We start from the raw sequence: 14,646 nt of genomic DNA, 5'->3' as shown, positions 1-14,646 counted from the left end.
AAACTTTTATAACCTGTGAAAATAATACAAATTGGTTACAATGATAAGAAAAGCATTAGACTAATTTCTAAAACAGAATTATTATTATAATACTCACACAAATGCACTAAACTCTCATGGCAAATGTCTTCCATTCTAGTAGTTTATGCCAAGATAATGGTAAAGATCAACAGAGATAAAGTAGGATAAAAAGGTAACAGAGTCTTGCTAAATCAGACAGTTTTCCTGGGTATTTCACCTCTTGTGAAGTATAGACATTTATAATTGAAACTGTTAATTGAATTGGTTTCCACAATTTACTGACACAAAAACAGAACCATAGGGAAGAGTTTGGTTTCCCATTAGAACCATACAGAAATCAGCTGACTTTAAAACAAACTCTTACTATATCTGATTTCATGCCCAACACCACTGCATGAAAAAAACTGCCTTGTCAATTCCCTAAATATGAAAGTTTAGTGCATTTTCTCTGGCATGGGTGGTAAGCAAAATTCTAACTCTTTGAAACATAAAATTCATCTTTCTTAAAGAGTTCTGTGAAATAGTATGACATAAAAATAACATATTCAAACTGTGTTATTAACCATATATTCAAAATTGTATTAGACTTGCCATAAAAGCCATACACTTGAGTGATTTGCCGACTTTCATGATTCCCTCTTAACAGTGTAATCCTGTCTGGCCATCTGTGAAGGACAAAACAAAATTAAATTAGCTATGCACATATACAAAAATTGTTTTAAACTTTTACAAAGTATATAAAACATATGCATGTTTTATTTATTCATGTTACCAAATTAATGAAACTTGCATATCTACAATTTTCTTTAATATTCATACAGTCTAAGTATTCCTCACTTCATGCCTATATTTTTATAAACAAGTTATGAACATAAAACATAATATTTATCTGATGAATCACATGCACAGTTTCTCCTGGGTGCATACAGTCTAAAGTGACTGTATCTTCAATTTTAACCTTCACATTAGGGTTGAATAAATTTGGATGGTGTAAAGATTCAACAGCATTGAACAATCACCTCAGCCATTACATGTAATTCATCACATTGTAACAATTTGATAAAAATGTAAACATATAATAATTTAACCAATGAAAAAAATTGTTTTATTTCCATTTAGCACATGACTGTAAATATCAAATAACTATTATTTTCACTACATATTAAAACAATATTTCCCAAACTGGGGGGTCCTGACCCAAAGAGGAGGTCACAAAGCTATTGTAAGGGGGTTGCAAGATCATAAAAATAGTGTGAAAATGGCCATTTAACAGTATATAAAGAAACTTGCTATCAATCTGTGTGTGTGTGTGTGGTGGTGAGGGGGTTGTCAAGGCCCAAAATATTTACAAAGGGGGCCCAGAAAGTTTGAAAACCCCTGTATTTAAAGATCTAATGTGAAAAAGCAGAAATGGTAAAATTCAATGACCTAATCCATGTAGTTAACAATTAATCATACACACAAACAAAAACCACAACAATATCTAAATAATTCTGATTTAGCATATTTTATGTTCATATAAAATAATAAGAATTCAATATCAACAGACTTATTGTCAGAAATACATTCTTATATTAAAATAATTACTTACTTTGCTTTCAGAGTAAGAAGACGTGTAAATGTTTCTAAACTGTAATATCCTCTGTCTACAAAATCACCCTAAATAACACAAAATAAAGGTACAATAATACGAAATACAAACGTGACAAATTAATAATGATCACTGGCCAAGTTACAAAAATAGGGATGATTCTACACAGAAACCAATGTTAGATGGTTCAAAAACATTACAATAAAGCAAATTAAACTTAAAAATAGTTATTTGGTTTAATGACTTAATACATATAGCTATAGAGTGGTTTACTTTATTAATCCTTTTGCTACCGCATCCCCAAACTTTAACAACCTAACATCGCTATTATTATATTTCATTCCAAAAATAAAACTAGTGGATGAAATTGTTTGAAATTTGATTTTTTCTACTACTTCTACTAATAAAAAAATCATTATTTAATGTAGTTATTTGCATTCAGACTAAATAGTTCACCTGCAAGGTGATTTTTATATGAAGTATAAAAATACTGTTTTTTATCTTACATTTTCACATTTTTATTTGCATAATCTCTAAAACCTCATAAATGAGTATCAAAAGTTTTTAAGGTAAATGTTTATATCTTATTTTCCATTTTCTCTATTATATCACTAACGTATAGTGCAATGAAATGTTTAAAATTAAGAAATGGAATAATGTACATACCTTTTAGCTCTTCGTATAAGTCTTTAGAAAGCTTTTTTTAAATATGCATAATTTCATATCTTTATCTTTTCACTTAGTTTATTTTTAATTTTCCTTTCAAATTCCTTGATTTTTTGATATTTTATGCCAATATGTTAACTGGTGTCCACGGAGCTTTATTATTGTTATATGGAGATTCCCATTCAGAGACTCGTTTCACTAATGCTTTGCACAAGCAAATGATGCCATCTTGTTTATACACTTTCACAATCCAGGAAACAACAAATTAAACTTATAAGAGCCCTCAAATGACACAGCAGTATGTCTGCAAACTTAAAATTTTAGAAACCAGGTTTCAATACCTGTGGTGAGCAGACAAAGATAACCCTTTGTGTAGGTTTGCTCTTCACTACAAACAAACAAACAAACTTATAAAAATCATTAAACCTTTCAAATATGATTTTTAAAACACAAATATTACATAATTAAGTAAAATATAAAAGTAAGACCTAAATACAATTTAACTGTCTCTCTAACTATAGCATACATAGGTAAGAAACTATCATAAATGCTATACTCGATGAAGCAGACAACAATACTATCAGCAGTTACATGTACACCATGAGGAAAACTTCACACCAACTTCAAACTAACTGTTGGTAGAGTATAGTATAAACTGAGCTCTTTTTAATGACTATATACAGTTGTGTCTACTAACTACATATATGTTGTAGATCTCAAGGCAAAGTATAGAAGGTGGGCATGGCAACCATCAAGAGTTGGAAAATTTATTTCTTTTCACAATGAATATAGTTGTAAGACTTTGTATCTTACATGTAAAAAAGGTACATAGATCTACATTGTCATCTAGACACTTATCTACATTGTGGTTAAGAGTGAACCCTGCTGAAACTTTTCATAGCATATGGATCACAACATGAAATCTGCAGTTAAGTATTTTTTCTAAATGTTTCCTTTGAAACAAAGAAATTAAAACTAAAATAACATAAAAGTTCAAATTATAACATACATTATAATGTTAATTTCATTGACATATATTGATAGTAAAGTGGTTTAATTAAGTTTAGAATGTAACTCGGTTTCATATACAGAATGGAATTTAAAAATGGTGTCGGTAGCAAAATGGCCACAAAGTAGTTTAATTTATTAAACAGATTTAAAATGACAGGAATTATACAGTGGGAGAAAGATTAATAGGTTAAAGAGACTTACAAAAGTACATGATATATAATAGAAGCAAAATTACCTTGTTAGAGACCTAAACTAGTGCATTTTAGACAGCTGATGATTTTATTAGAGAAAACTATGGGTAATAATATACACAGAACTAACTGGCTAAATAGGTCAAATACATGAGCAATATTAGAATAATAATGAGCATTTTTTTTTTACTGGTGTTTTCACAAAAACAAGTATCACAAAAAAATGTGTAGCAAATCCATCAATTTCTTTGTCGCGACATTAAAGTGTTGATAATAAGTTATAAGTATGCATTTTCTTTTTTTACAATTCCATACAAATAAATAAGAAATATAAAATAGTAACTGCATTGTAGGTTTACCGTTCTATATTCCTGAAAGTTAATTGAACATTCCTTTACATAGGTGTAATTCTGTCAGTATTTCTACGTAGGTAAGAGTGAATGGAGACCATAGACAGCAAGTCTTCCAAATGGGTAGTAATAGTGTCCGTGACCCTACTTAAGACTTTCAGAAACACCATCCATATACAAAAAAAGCTACAACATTATCCTGATTTGAAAATTTAGAACCATATTATTGTATCTCTTAGTAGCACATTAGCTAGAAAAAGAAAATTATTTGGTAACAAGTTTCCTGAAATTTAATTTCACATTAACAAGTTTCCCAACAGAGAAGTGATGTTATTAATTCAACAAAAATATTCCAAGCACTTTCTTCAAATGACAATGTGTACAGATGATGACTTAAAATCTACAAATGTTTTTACACAGAAAAATAAAAAGTACAAAGCAAGCCGAAAGCCACTGCTTCACAGAAGTCAAAAGTTTACAAACACTCACCAAAAATATGTAATTTGTGTCTGGTACTTGACCACCAGTTCGAAATAGCTCTTCCAAATCATAGAACTGGATAAAAAGAGATCATAAGTTTTTATAACATGAAAGATGTGTATGTATATATATATATATATATACAAGGTTTCAACACATAAAATTCAGTACTTCAAATCTAGTTCGATTTTTAGAAGAAATAACTCAGAATATCTAAATAGGAGATTTATTCTACAAAAAATTTTCAATGCAACTGACATTTAATGTAAAAATCTTATAGAGCAACTCTACAAGGATTCATTACAGTTTAATCCTACAAATGTTTTATTGAAAATTTGATCATATAAACTATAAATCAGTATTAATCTTGTCTTTAATAAAAAATATATTTTACAATTAAAGAGGCCAACATTCATGGGTGAATGCAACATATCTTCATCACACAGTCCCAACAATGGCCAATTTTGACACCAGAAACATCATGAAAAACACGGAAAAATCTAAAACTGTCTACATCACTGTTTGGGACCTGCAGGAAGGCATCTTTGTACCAAATCTCTTGTAAGTTGGTTGACATGCACATAAATAGTTCACAAAAACCCCAAATTGTGCTTTCCTCACTGATACATTGAGCCAAAGACAAAAATTCCAATACTGTCTATATCTCTGTCTGAGACTTGTAAAAAAGTATCTTTGTACCATGTAAATTGGCCAAAATATGGCAGAATAATTTTCAAATAAAAAAAACTTAAAATTATGCTTTTTTGTAGAATACTGACTCTTCAATAATTACTAAAAATGGGCAAGTTCACCATTTTGTTTTTTAATGTGAGGGACTTGTAGAAAAGTATTTTTGTACCAAATACCCAAAATTATGTTTTTTTGTGAGCTCTGGTAGCTTCTGTAAATCAAATATCTTATTTCTATGTGTGATATTTGTTTTAAGAAATACTTTAAAATGCTTAACTTTGTTTTACATTTTAATTACTGATTTTTATGTCTTTGTACACTCTTTTACAGCTCTCTTAAAGTTTTATTTATTTTTTGCTTAGAAGAACACCAAATTAACTATACTCAAGCTGACTTTTTTCTTTTAACGTGTTAACCCTTTCATAATGAGTAAGTCAAAATGTGCATGTCACAACCTTTTACAGAGCGACATTCAAAATTTCAAATTACTTTATTATCAATGTATATGAATAAACTTGGCATCAAAACATGGCTGATAAATCAAATTTTAATATTATTTAGGTTTTACGTTTTTAATTGTATAAGGAAATAAAAAAAAATAACATCCCTATTGTGAGAACTGTGACATTCACTCTCTAGATCTTTTCTCTTCTCTAATATATTTACCACCCCTCTATGTAAGTATGGAACTTAACATAAATTACTTATTATAGTATAGATATTATTCAGGTAAAGCAATTTTATTGCCTTCAATCTTATTTGTTTAGGGAGCTATTAACTAGAAAATCAGACCCATTAGCCACACCCACCTGTCACATCCTCTCTTTCATGAAACAAATTGCCAATAGTTTTCTCTAATGTTTCATACTCCAAAGTTTTAATCTATCAAATGCTGTTTTCTGTACAAAGAATTGTCTATTTTGCTTCCAGTTCAAACTTTATTCCCACAGGAAAAACATTGACAAGCTTAGCTAATTTTTAATGGCTTTTATACCAAAGTTAGAAAGCCAGAAAAATTATGATAGTTAGAGAATATTGTTTGCTTTTTACATGTTATTACCTATGTTTCCAGGTCCAGTATTTCATTAAATAAAAAAATATTTAGTGTGGTAGTACCATTAGTGTAAAAAAGTAGGCTTAAGTTTCACTGACAGTTGACAGCAAAAAACAGAGGTCCAAGTAAATATTATATTTCTTGTTTTCATGTGTTTTCTTTATTTATTATTATAAAAGTAATTAAAATGTGAAAATCAGAAACTTATTAGGTTAGATTAGGTAATAAGAAATAATAATAATCATTCATCATGAAGTATGCTCTCGAGTAGCTCATGCATTATGTAAATTGATAGGATAACATGAGCTACACATTCACTGAGTGGATTACAGCTTATGTGGCAGAATTATTTGTTAGACATGGTTCAAAAGGTAATAAAACAATAAAGTTAAGTATAAATAGATGTATACTGTTACAAGGTTTAAACTATTTAAGATAAACAACTGTGGTGTCCTGTTACAACTTGCAGTTATTCCAGAAAGAGAGAAAAAATTACTTTCCAATTTTTTTTATGGTGATTACTAGGTCAGTCAAAGCAACCAACTATGTAGAGTTATAGTATAGAAAATAACAGATAAAATATAAAGTTTTTCTGAATAAAAATATAAAAAAAACATTTGATATATACTTAGGAGATTTTAGGGATTACACAAATGAAATTTGAAAATTGTCAGATGAAGAAAAGTATTTTTAATCTTAACATGAAAATCCCTTTGCATTCAGAGCAGTCAACACTCTGACACCATAAATTAAGGACAAGGTTTTAGTAAAAAAATCTTAATTGAAAATTTTGTCTAAAAAATATTTTTAATGTTTACTGAGAGCTTGCTAAATTTTGTAAAGATACATTAAATATTTTCAGAATCCAAGTAAGTATACCACAATGGTTATGTGGTGGTTATAAGGTCATGTAAAATATACGAGTCCATTGCAATTTATATGAAGTTAGTCAATTTGACTCATCTTGGAACTATCAAATATAGTTCATCTTCACAAAATTTGACAAGCTTTTAGTAAACAATATAAATCTGTTGTACTCAAAAAATCAGATTTTTTTTCAAATAAAGAACTTCTACCAAAGATTTCTCTGTGAATTTCTGATGCCTTCACTGACTCAGCATGAAAGATGATTTTCCTATTAAGATTAAAAATATTTTCATCTTACAGAACCTTCTAAATGAATATCATAACTGTTTTGGTAAAACATTATATTTTGCATCTTATTTTCTCTACCCTAACACTAACTATAGTGAAATCATATGTATAGAGTAAAATGAAAAGTTAAAAAAATATGAAATAAATGAATAGTTTTTTCTTCTTCTTCTCTGAGTACATAATTCATGCAAGGTTTTCAACTTACTTTTATTCACAGTTTTAACTGTTAACTTTTTCCCATCAGTTTGCTTTTAATGTTTACATTTTCCTTACCTGAAAATGTATTTCCAATAAATACTCATCTTTTCACACAAGTTAGCTATCTACTTTGCATGTCTGCTTACAAGCTTTGCATGGCACTAGCCTTGATGCAAGTGCCACCTAATTTCATGTAATTTAATGTTAGCTGCAATGGTGCATGATGATGTCATCATGTGAAAAAAGCCCTGTACCAATAGGAGGATAACAAAACCTCCATGTGCAATAACTCTCCCTATGAACTTGTGATAACCTCATTTTTTGCCGAGGCAAGACAAAAGAAAGTGCACTGGAAGTAGGAAAGACAGGTGGGAGTACGTTAAGAGGTGAATATCTATCAGAAATACATTTTCAGGTAAGGAAAATGTAAACTTCTGAGACAATAACTCACCTCTCACAAAAATTAGCTAGAATCCAACATTGAAGTGGTGTAGGGGCTGGTGCAACATTTTACCGAGATGAACTCCTTTCATCTGAAGGGAAGCCCATGGAGTGTGACACCTGATGGTAAGGGCTCTATATGGGCACAACTGTGGGAAACTGCACCTCACCTTGACCAGAAAGTGTGGGAGGAAAGAGGAAAAACAGTCTCGTGTCAAAGGGACAGACAAAATGAAAACATGACTGTTCAAGCACACAAGGGGTTGGATAGCCAACATGTAGTGTGGTAGGAGTACATTCTGACAGTACCTTGTGTGCTCACCTCAACTCTTATGAACAGACTCTGACATTAGCTATGTATTATGTTCTTGTACACTGTGTGTTCACCTCAACTCTACTGAACAGACTAGCTGCAGGAGAGCACATTAGTTATGTATCATGTCTGTACATAATGGGCTCACCTCAACACTATTGAACAGTCTCTGACTGCAGGAAGAAGGCACAAAAGAAGTGTTATGTTTTTTGAGGAGTGACATGTATTACACTGACAGTGTCATCACCACTCCACTTTTCACCATACTGTGCTAAGCCCAGTCGGTAAGGATACTCCATGGTCCACCACCCCATACCCATAGAGGTGCTCAGATCCCCACTGGATCTCCAGCTGGAAAGGTCTTTTATGGAGACAGTGCAGTAGTTAACTGAGAAACCCTATTTTTAAAAGCCAGCAAGTGCAAGCCAAAAAATAGGCAGAAACCCACCTTGATGTTGGCTTTTTCCATGATAGTCCTTGGAATAAGTAAGGTCTGGATTGGACAACTGAATATATATATATATATATACCACAAAGATAACTCAAGTGGTCTTGCAGAACAATGTCTTCAGCAGTGGGTACTGGTAGAACCAGGGTGGTGGATGGTATGAGTGCTTTCCATTATCCTTGTTCGATGAAGATTTAGGGTAAGTGTACCCTGGGAAGCAACACCAGCCACCTGACAGGATCCTATGAAATTAAAAAGAGGCTCTATAAAAGAAATTGTACATATTCTCTCAAAGATGGTGAGGTGATTGAAGAATGGTGACTGGTGGAAGCCATAATCCACCAGCAAACAAAATAGCTAGTTGGTGTAGGTAAGAAAAGAAAAATGTATGGAGAGTCATTAACATACCTGTCTGGAGGATCTCATTCCAGGGCCAGCAAAGATGAGATGCAAAGGAATGAGAAAAGTGCAATTTGAATTGAATGAGAAGAAATGTGAAACAGGCTGCAAGCATCCACATGCCAACAAAAGAGTCAACTGATCCATCAAGTAAAGGTAGAAAAAGAAAGGTCCTTGGAAAAAGAGATATGCCAGGGTAGGGGCACACAAATGGCAAGAACCCTGAAAGTGAGAGGTACGTGGTAAGCAACATCAAACAGAACATAGGAGCTGATCTGGGTCCAAACAATCAAATAGGTAAGAAACATACGGACCCTGATAGGAGAGAAAGTACAGTTACTCTCCTGAGTGTTTTAAGTCTGGTATGTGGAGAGGAGTATATAACTAGGTGAAGAGGGCATGAAAAGCAAATGTAGCATAGGCATCCAAATGATAGTAATCACAAGCAAGAAAGAAATAAGCCTGGAGAGAAAGACAGAACCAAAGCGAGAAGTAGAGAGGACAGGGGAAGAAACACCCTGTGGTACCAGGAAAAGCAAAATACTGTGGACAGAGACTGACAAGCTATGGACTAACAGCAAGGCAAAAAAGCATAAAGGTTGTTCAGAGTATGGTGGCCAGGAGAAAAGGAGTGCCAGATGGACAAATGATAAAAGACCCACCACTTCTGTTTAGACAAATATATTAGAAAGGCACCAGGAATGTGACAAGAAGAATGCCACACTATCAGAGAGTCCAGCCCAATAAGCAACAGACTGGACAAATCCCATACATGAAAATGGAGGGTGATTTCATCCCTCAATGAAAAAGAAAAGTGTGAGGGTGAAGCAAGGGGATATAGGGGTAAAGTAAGGGAGGGAGAATCTAGATGCTAAACAAAGAAGCAAAGGAAACCAAGGCTGAGATGGTCAATGAGGCACCAACAATAGGACATATGAAGGAGTGTTGTATATCAAGATGAGAACCTGCAGGAGAAGATGAAGAGGGATAGACACATAGAAAGAGGTGAGAACAGGCCTAGCTGTAATCATCGACAGCCAGAGCAGAAGGATGAAGAAGCTAAGAGTTGAGAAAAGTGGCAAAGGCATCTATGAGGGGTGTGCCCAACAAAAGAACTAGGGGTGTAGAGACCAGTCTGTTGGTAGACTGTGGACACAGAGAGGCAGTCTGACACCAAGTTCTTAGTTCCTTGCAAATGACAAGCAACAATACAAACACAATGTGAATGGGCCCAAAAAAGAATATGTCCACTACCTGAAAGCAAAGAGTCCTGGACAGTGTTCCCTCTAAGCTGTGCGGCTGCACAACAACTAAGCAAGTGCCGTGCACTTCATTATTCCAGCCCTGCACATCCTCAGTAATGATGAGGATTCTCAACACATTGACAGCCTTAATGACCAAAGTATTCAACAGGCCTAAAGCCCAAGTAACCAACTGGTAGCATTGCAAAGCAGCTTAATGATCCAATAGGGTCAATGGTCTAAAAATACCACCACCCCTAAAAAAAAAAAAAACTGATATTGCACATTGCCTTGATACTGGTGCACATGAAAAAATTCATTCTGCACATGGGCTGAAAAAATTAGAGGGAACATTGGTCTTGGAGCAGGTGCCTCCTGTAAAAAATGACTGTGGAACTGACAGACTGGATCATGACCAAGTGATTCATCAGTAGGAGCAGGAATGAAAACATGCCCAATGAACATCAAGAAGTTCAAACATGTTGATGTGGAGTGAACACACATCCTGTGTCTAAATGCCAAAATTCATACTCTCATCCAGATGTGTGCCCCAATCAAACAGGAAAGCATTGGTGAAGGGATAGATCCAGTTTGGGAGTTGGTAAGGAAATACCAGAAGTAGTATGGGCATACTCCTTTGATCATGACATTTCCTTGAGGAGAAGTTCACAAATAAGGACATTGGAACCCAAGCATGAAACACTACTGGAGGAGGTACCTGCCCCAAAGGAATGAGGGGTTCCAGGAAAGCCAAAGTTTTCAAAAGCAAAAGAATCCTTGTGCAGGAAAAGAATGAGAAATGCAAATCCTGGTAATCAGATACACTACAACTTGCAGACAAAGAGAAGGCGGAACTTGGTTAAGACAAGTGATGAAGAAAATGCCCAGAAATACTAAATATTGAATGAGCATGAGAAATGACTCAAATCTCATGACAAGCCCCCAACTGAGTGGTCTTCTGTAAAAGAATAGAGTGAGAAGAGGAAATCATCCAAGAATAGGTCAACAAAAATCAAACATCCAAGAAAAAGAATGTAAGCCACGACCCATGAATATGGTGAGTGAAGACCCTCAAAATAAAAAAGGGGCTGGTAGTAAATTTGAGGTAAGAGCAAGGAATGGGATGATGCAAAACTAATAGATAGAATGTAGAAAGGACATGGAAGTCAAAAATGATGTGTAGGGAGATGTCTGACACATCAACCATTACCAACTGCAGACTTGGTGAAAGAGACCATACACAGGGTCAGAAAGAGGAGAAAAGGAAATTGGAAAAGAAGCAAGATGAGAGACCAAGTTGGAGAAATAAAAAACAACTGTTGGCAGAAAATGTGACCAACAGCTGGAGATGAGGATGAAATGGGTACCCACAGAGTTGGATGAGACAGAACAGTCACTGACGAGTAGAGAAAATAACTAGATGTATGGTAGAAAGAAGATTAGAAGAAAAGGAAGGCCTAGAAACTGAAATGGTAGGGGTAAACTTATTCAAACGACAAGGAATAGGAGTAAAGAGTAAGGTTGAGAAAGAAAAAAACCTGAGAAGATTACAAGGACTGTAGTTGTATAACATCAGTCCAAGTCTCCAAAGAGAAATGATCATCAATAAAGAGTTCCAGGCAAAGAAAATGAACCCAGTGAAAACTATATTCACAAAAAGGAGTACAGTAAAGAGGAGCATAATCCAATGAGTCCCAACATCAGAGGAACATAGTAAGGAGAAACAGAGCAAAAGAAGTGTAACAGACTGAGCTATCAAACAGAAGGGAATGAACTCCTACAGAGAACCCATATGGAGTATGATGAAATGCCTCACACAAAGGGTGGAGGTTGTAGAAGGAATACAGGAAGGTATTGAGAAAAAGACAAAAATTTGAAAATGGGGAACCAGAGAGTGAAATAGAAGAAAAGAGGCCTGATCCCCAGGTAAATCAAATGGATACCAAGGGCAAGGAAACAAGAAAGGTAAGGAAGAATGTCTACAAGTCAGGACAAAGAGAGTCACAAAGGGGGATGAGGCATTTGGGTGTGAGAGAAGAGCTATTAGAGAAAGGAAACAATATAATACCTAATAACAAACAATGAGGAAAGAGACGATTGGTTAAATTCATAGTCCAGTAGATCATTCCCAACTGAGGAAAAAGAATTTCAGTTGATGGGATGGGAGTAGAAGGCCTAGTAAGTATGTGGTAATTCACATGTTGAACAATGGCTACAATGTCCCCAACAGTTAACAAGCCTCCAGAAGCCACAGTAGAAATAAGGACTGTGTAAGTAACATTATCACTCGCATAGTAGTAAGTCAATTGACAATTCATAATAAAAATCAAAACTTTTGAAACAAAAACCAAAAAACAACAACAAAATTTCATTGACAAATGTAAATCTTATCAAACTGAACTCAGATGAGGAGAAAAAAGAAGTTATGACAAATGCAAGTGCATAAGGTGAGTTACTGTACATGGAGGTTGTGTTTGCCCCTATTGGTGGAGTGCTTTTGTCTCAAGATTAGTCATCATGTACCAGTGCACTTCATGTTAAAACATGCGAAATTAGGTGGGAATTGCCCCAAGGCTGGTGGCATGCAAATCTTGCAGGCAGACATGTGAAGATGATAGCTAATTTGTGTGTGGAGGCAATTTATCTCAGAATTAATAGTTTTTTTTGCAGACTTTGTACCCACTACTGTGAAATTTAGGTATCCAAACAAAAAATGCATGTAGCTTTCAAATGTGCCTTTTAGAACAAAAAGTATACAATCCATTGGAATTTTCCAAAACTACTGTAATATATCTGGCTTTCTTTCTAAACTATAAATAAGCTAAAAAAATTCTGTTACTGCTCAGAGCTACAACTTTGCTCAACACAAGTCAAGCTTTCTTTTCAACTACCATCTACTTCTCACCTAAAGCAACCAATGGATACCAAGACTTATACAGAACATTAACTGCTCTTTCTAATGGTTATAACATGTCCATCATCAACATAAAAGACAATTATATACTTCAAAAACTGAGATAGATGGAAGGGGCTACTCTGGCAAGTTAGATTAAATTTATTGATAACTCAGCAAATCGAGAAGGTGGGCAATTCAAATTTTACATTCTTGTTTGTCATTATGTGTAGTTTGTGTTTTTATTTGCTTGGACAGTATGAAAGCCTTGTTAGGAGAGATATAAAAAATATATAGGAGAGAATTCAGAGTGCAGATGCATCATGTGACACAGAGAAGACAGGGGATTTTTTTGAAAATTTATTTTTGAAATTAGAAATAAAAACTTAAATAATATAAAAAGTTAAATCATAAACTACATTTTGATGTCAAGTATATTGACAAATATTGATAATATAAAATTGTTTAATTAAATTTTGAATTTAACTCTGTAAAAGATTGTGATGTGCACTTTCACCTTGCTGTACAGAAAGAATTAATTAAAAGGTTAAATTTATTCCTCCATGTATGGGCTCGGTCATTTTAAAGATCCTTCACCCAATGTAATCATGAAACTACACATTATAATTCTTAACCCTCTCACTATGGGTAAACTTGGCATCAAACATACTTAATAAATCAAATATTAATATCAGTTTTAACACTTTTCAGCACAGGCTCAGTCCCTAGGACTGACCTCGTAACCATTTTGTACTTGTTATAGTTTTCATGCTATAACTTTTAAATTAGTAAGCGAATGTTAACAAAATTTGGCAGATTATCAGTAAACATTACAGTGCTTTCATACAAAAAATATCAATTTTTTTATTATGTCTTAAGGTTTGTAAAGCAATGATTTTATCATGCCTTTTTTTCATTTCGCATGTTGCCTCTCCAACATGCAAAGTAATTTTCATTTTAAGATTAATAATACTTTTGTGCATCAGAAAATTTTCAAATTTCACAGGCAAAATTTTTATAATGTCCAGATAGTTATCAAATGTTTCTTAAAAAAAAATGTTATATTTCATCTGTTATTTTCAGAAACGAATCTCTGTACAGGTTTGTTTGATTTAATCGACCTCGTAACCATGTTAAAAGATAGGAAATAAATATAAATGATGCCTTTTTCACTCTAGAATGACTACAAATTATAACACGAAAACATAAATGTTTAGACTTAATAACTTAAATCTCATAACATTATACAATTATATATATTTATTATTTTATTATATTGACCTTTTCAGCCATGCTTGGCTAACAATACAGAAGTTACAATGACATGGTGCATGTGCATTCATGTTACCGTATCCAATAATATAAAACTGACCTTTAGTCTTTGCAAAATGACCTGTCTTGGCTGTATTTTATTTTGTAAAATACAGTCACATTTCAATTATTATATATTATATATGTATACAGATTATTGCTATTTAGATACAAGTTCTTACACTTATTTTTC

The 14,646-nt window shown here is 33.3% G+C and overlaps 1 protein-coding gene across 2 annotated transcripts in view; it reads right to left on the bottom strand.

The window, feature by feature from the left end:
• The window catches only part of LOC106464017 (serine/threonine-protein phosphatase 6 catalytic subunit), a 43,432-nt gene that overhangs the window by 19,823 nt on the left and 8,963 nt on the right, over window positions 1–14,646 (bottom strand). Inside the window, exons 3-5 of one of the 2 annotated variants that reach the window (XM_013924123.2) lie at window positions 4,320–4,385; window positions 1,613–1,680; window positions 613–686 (exon numbers count right to left, since the gene is read on the bottom strand). In XM_013924123.2, the coding sequence (XP_013779577.1) occupies window positions 613–686; window positions 1,613–1,680; window positions 4,320–4,385 (208 nt within the window). The remainder of the gene's footprint in view (window positions 1–612; window positions 687–1,612; window positions 1,681–4,319; window positions 4,386–14,646) is intronic. The other variant, XM_022391662.1, reaches the window with a different exon arrangement.

This window comes from Limulus polyphemus, unplaced genomic scaffold (genome assembly GCF_000517525.1).
Source record: "Limulus polyphemus unplaced genomic scaffold, Limulus_polyphemus-2.1.2 Scaffold1541, whole genome shotgun sequence".
Lineage (NCBI taxonomy): Eukaryota > Metazoa > Arthropoda > Merostomata > Xiphosura > Limulidae > Limulus > Limulus polyphemus.
Note: the sequence above shows the minus strand (reverse complement) of the source record. Positions and strands in the feature narration are given on the sequence as shown.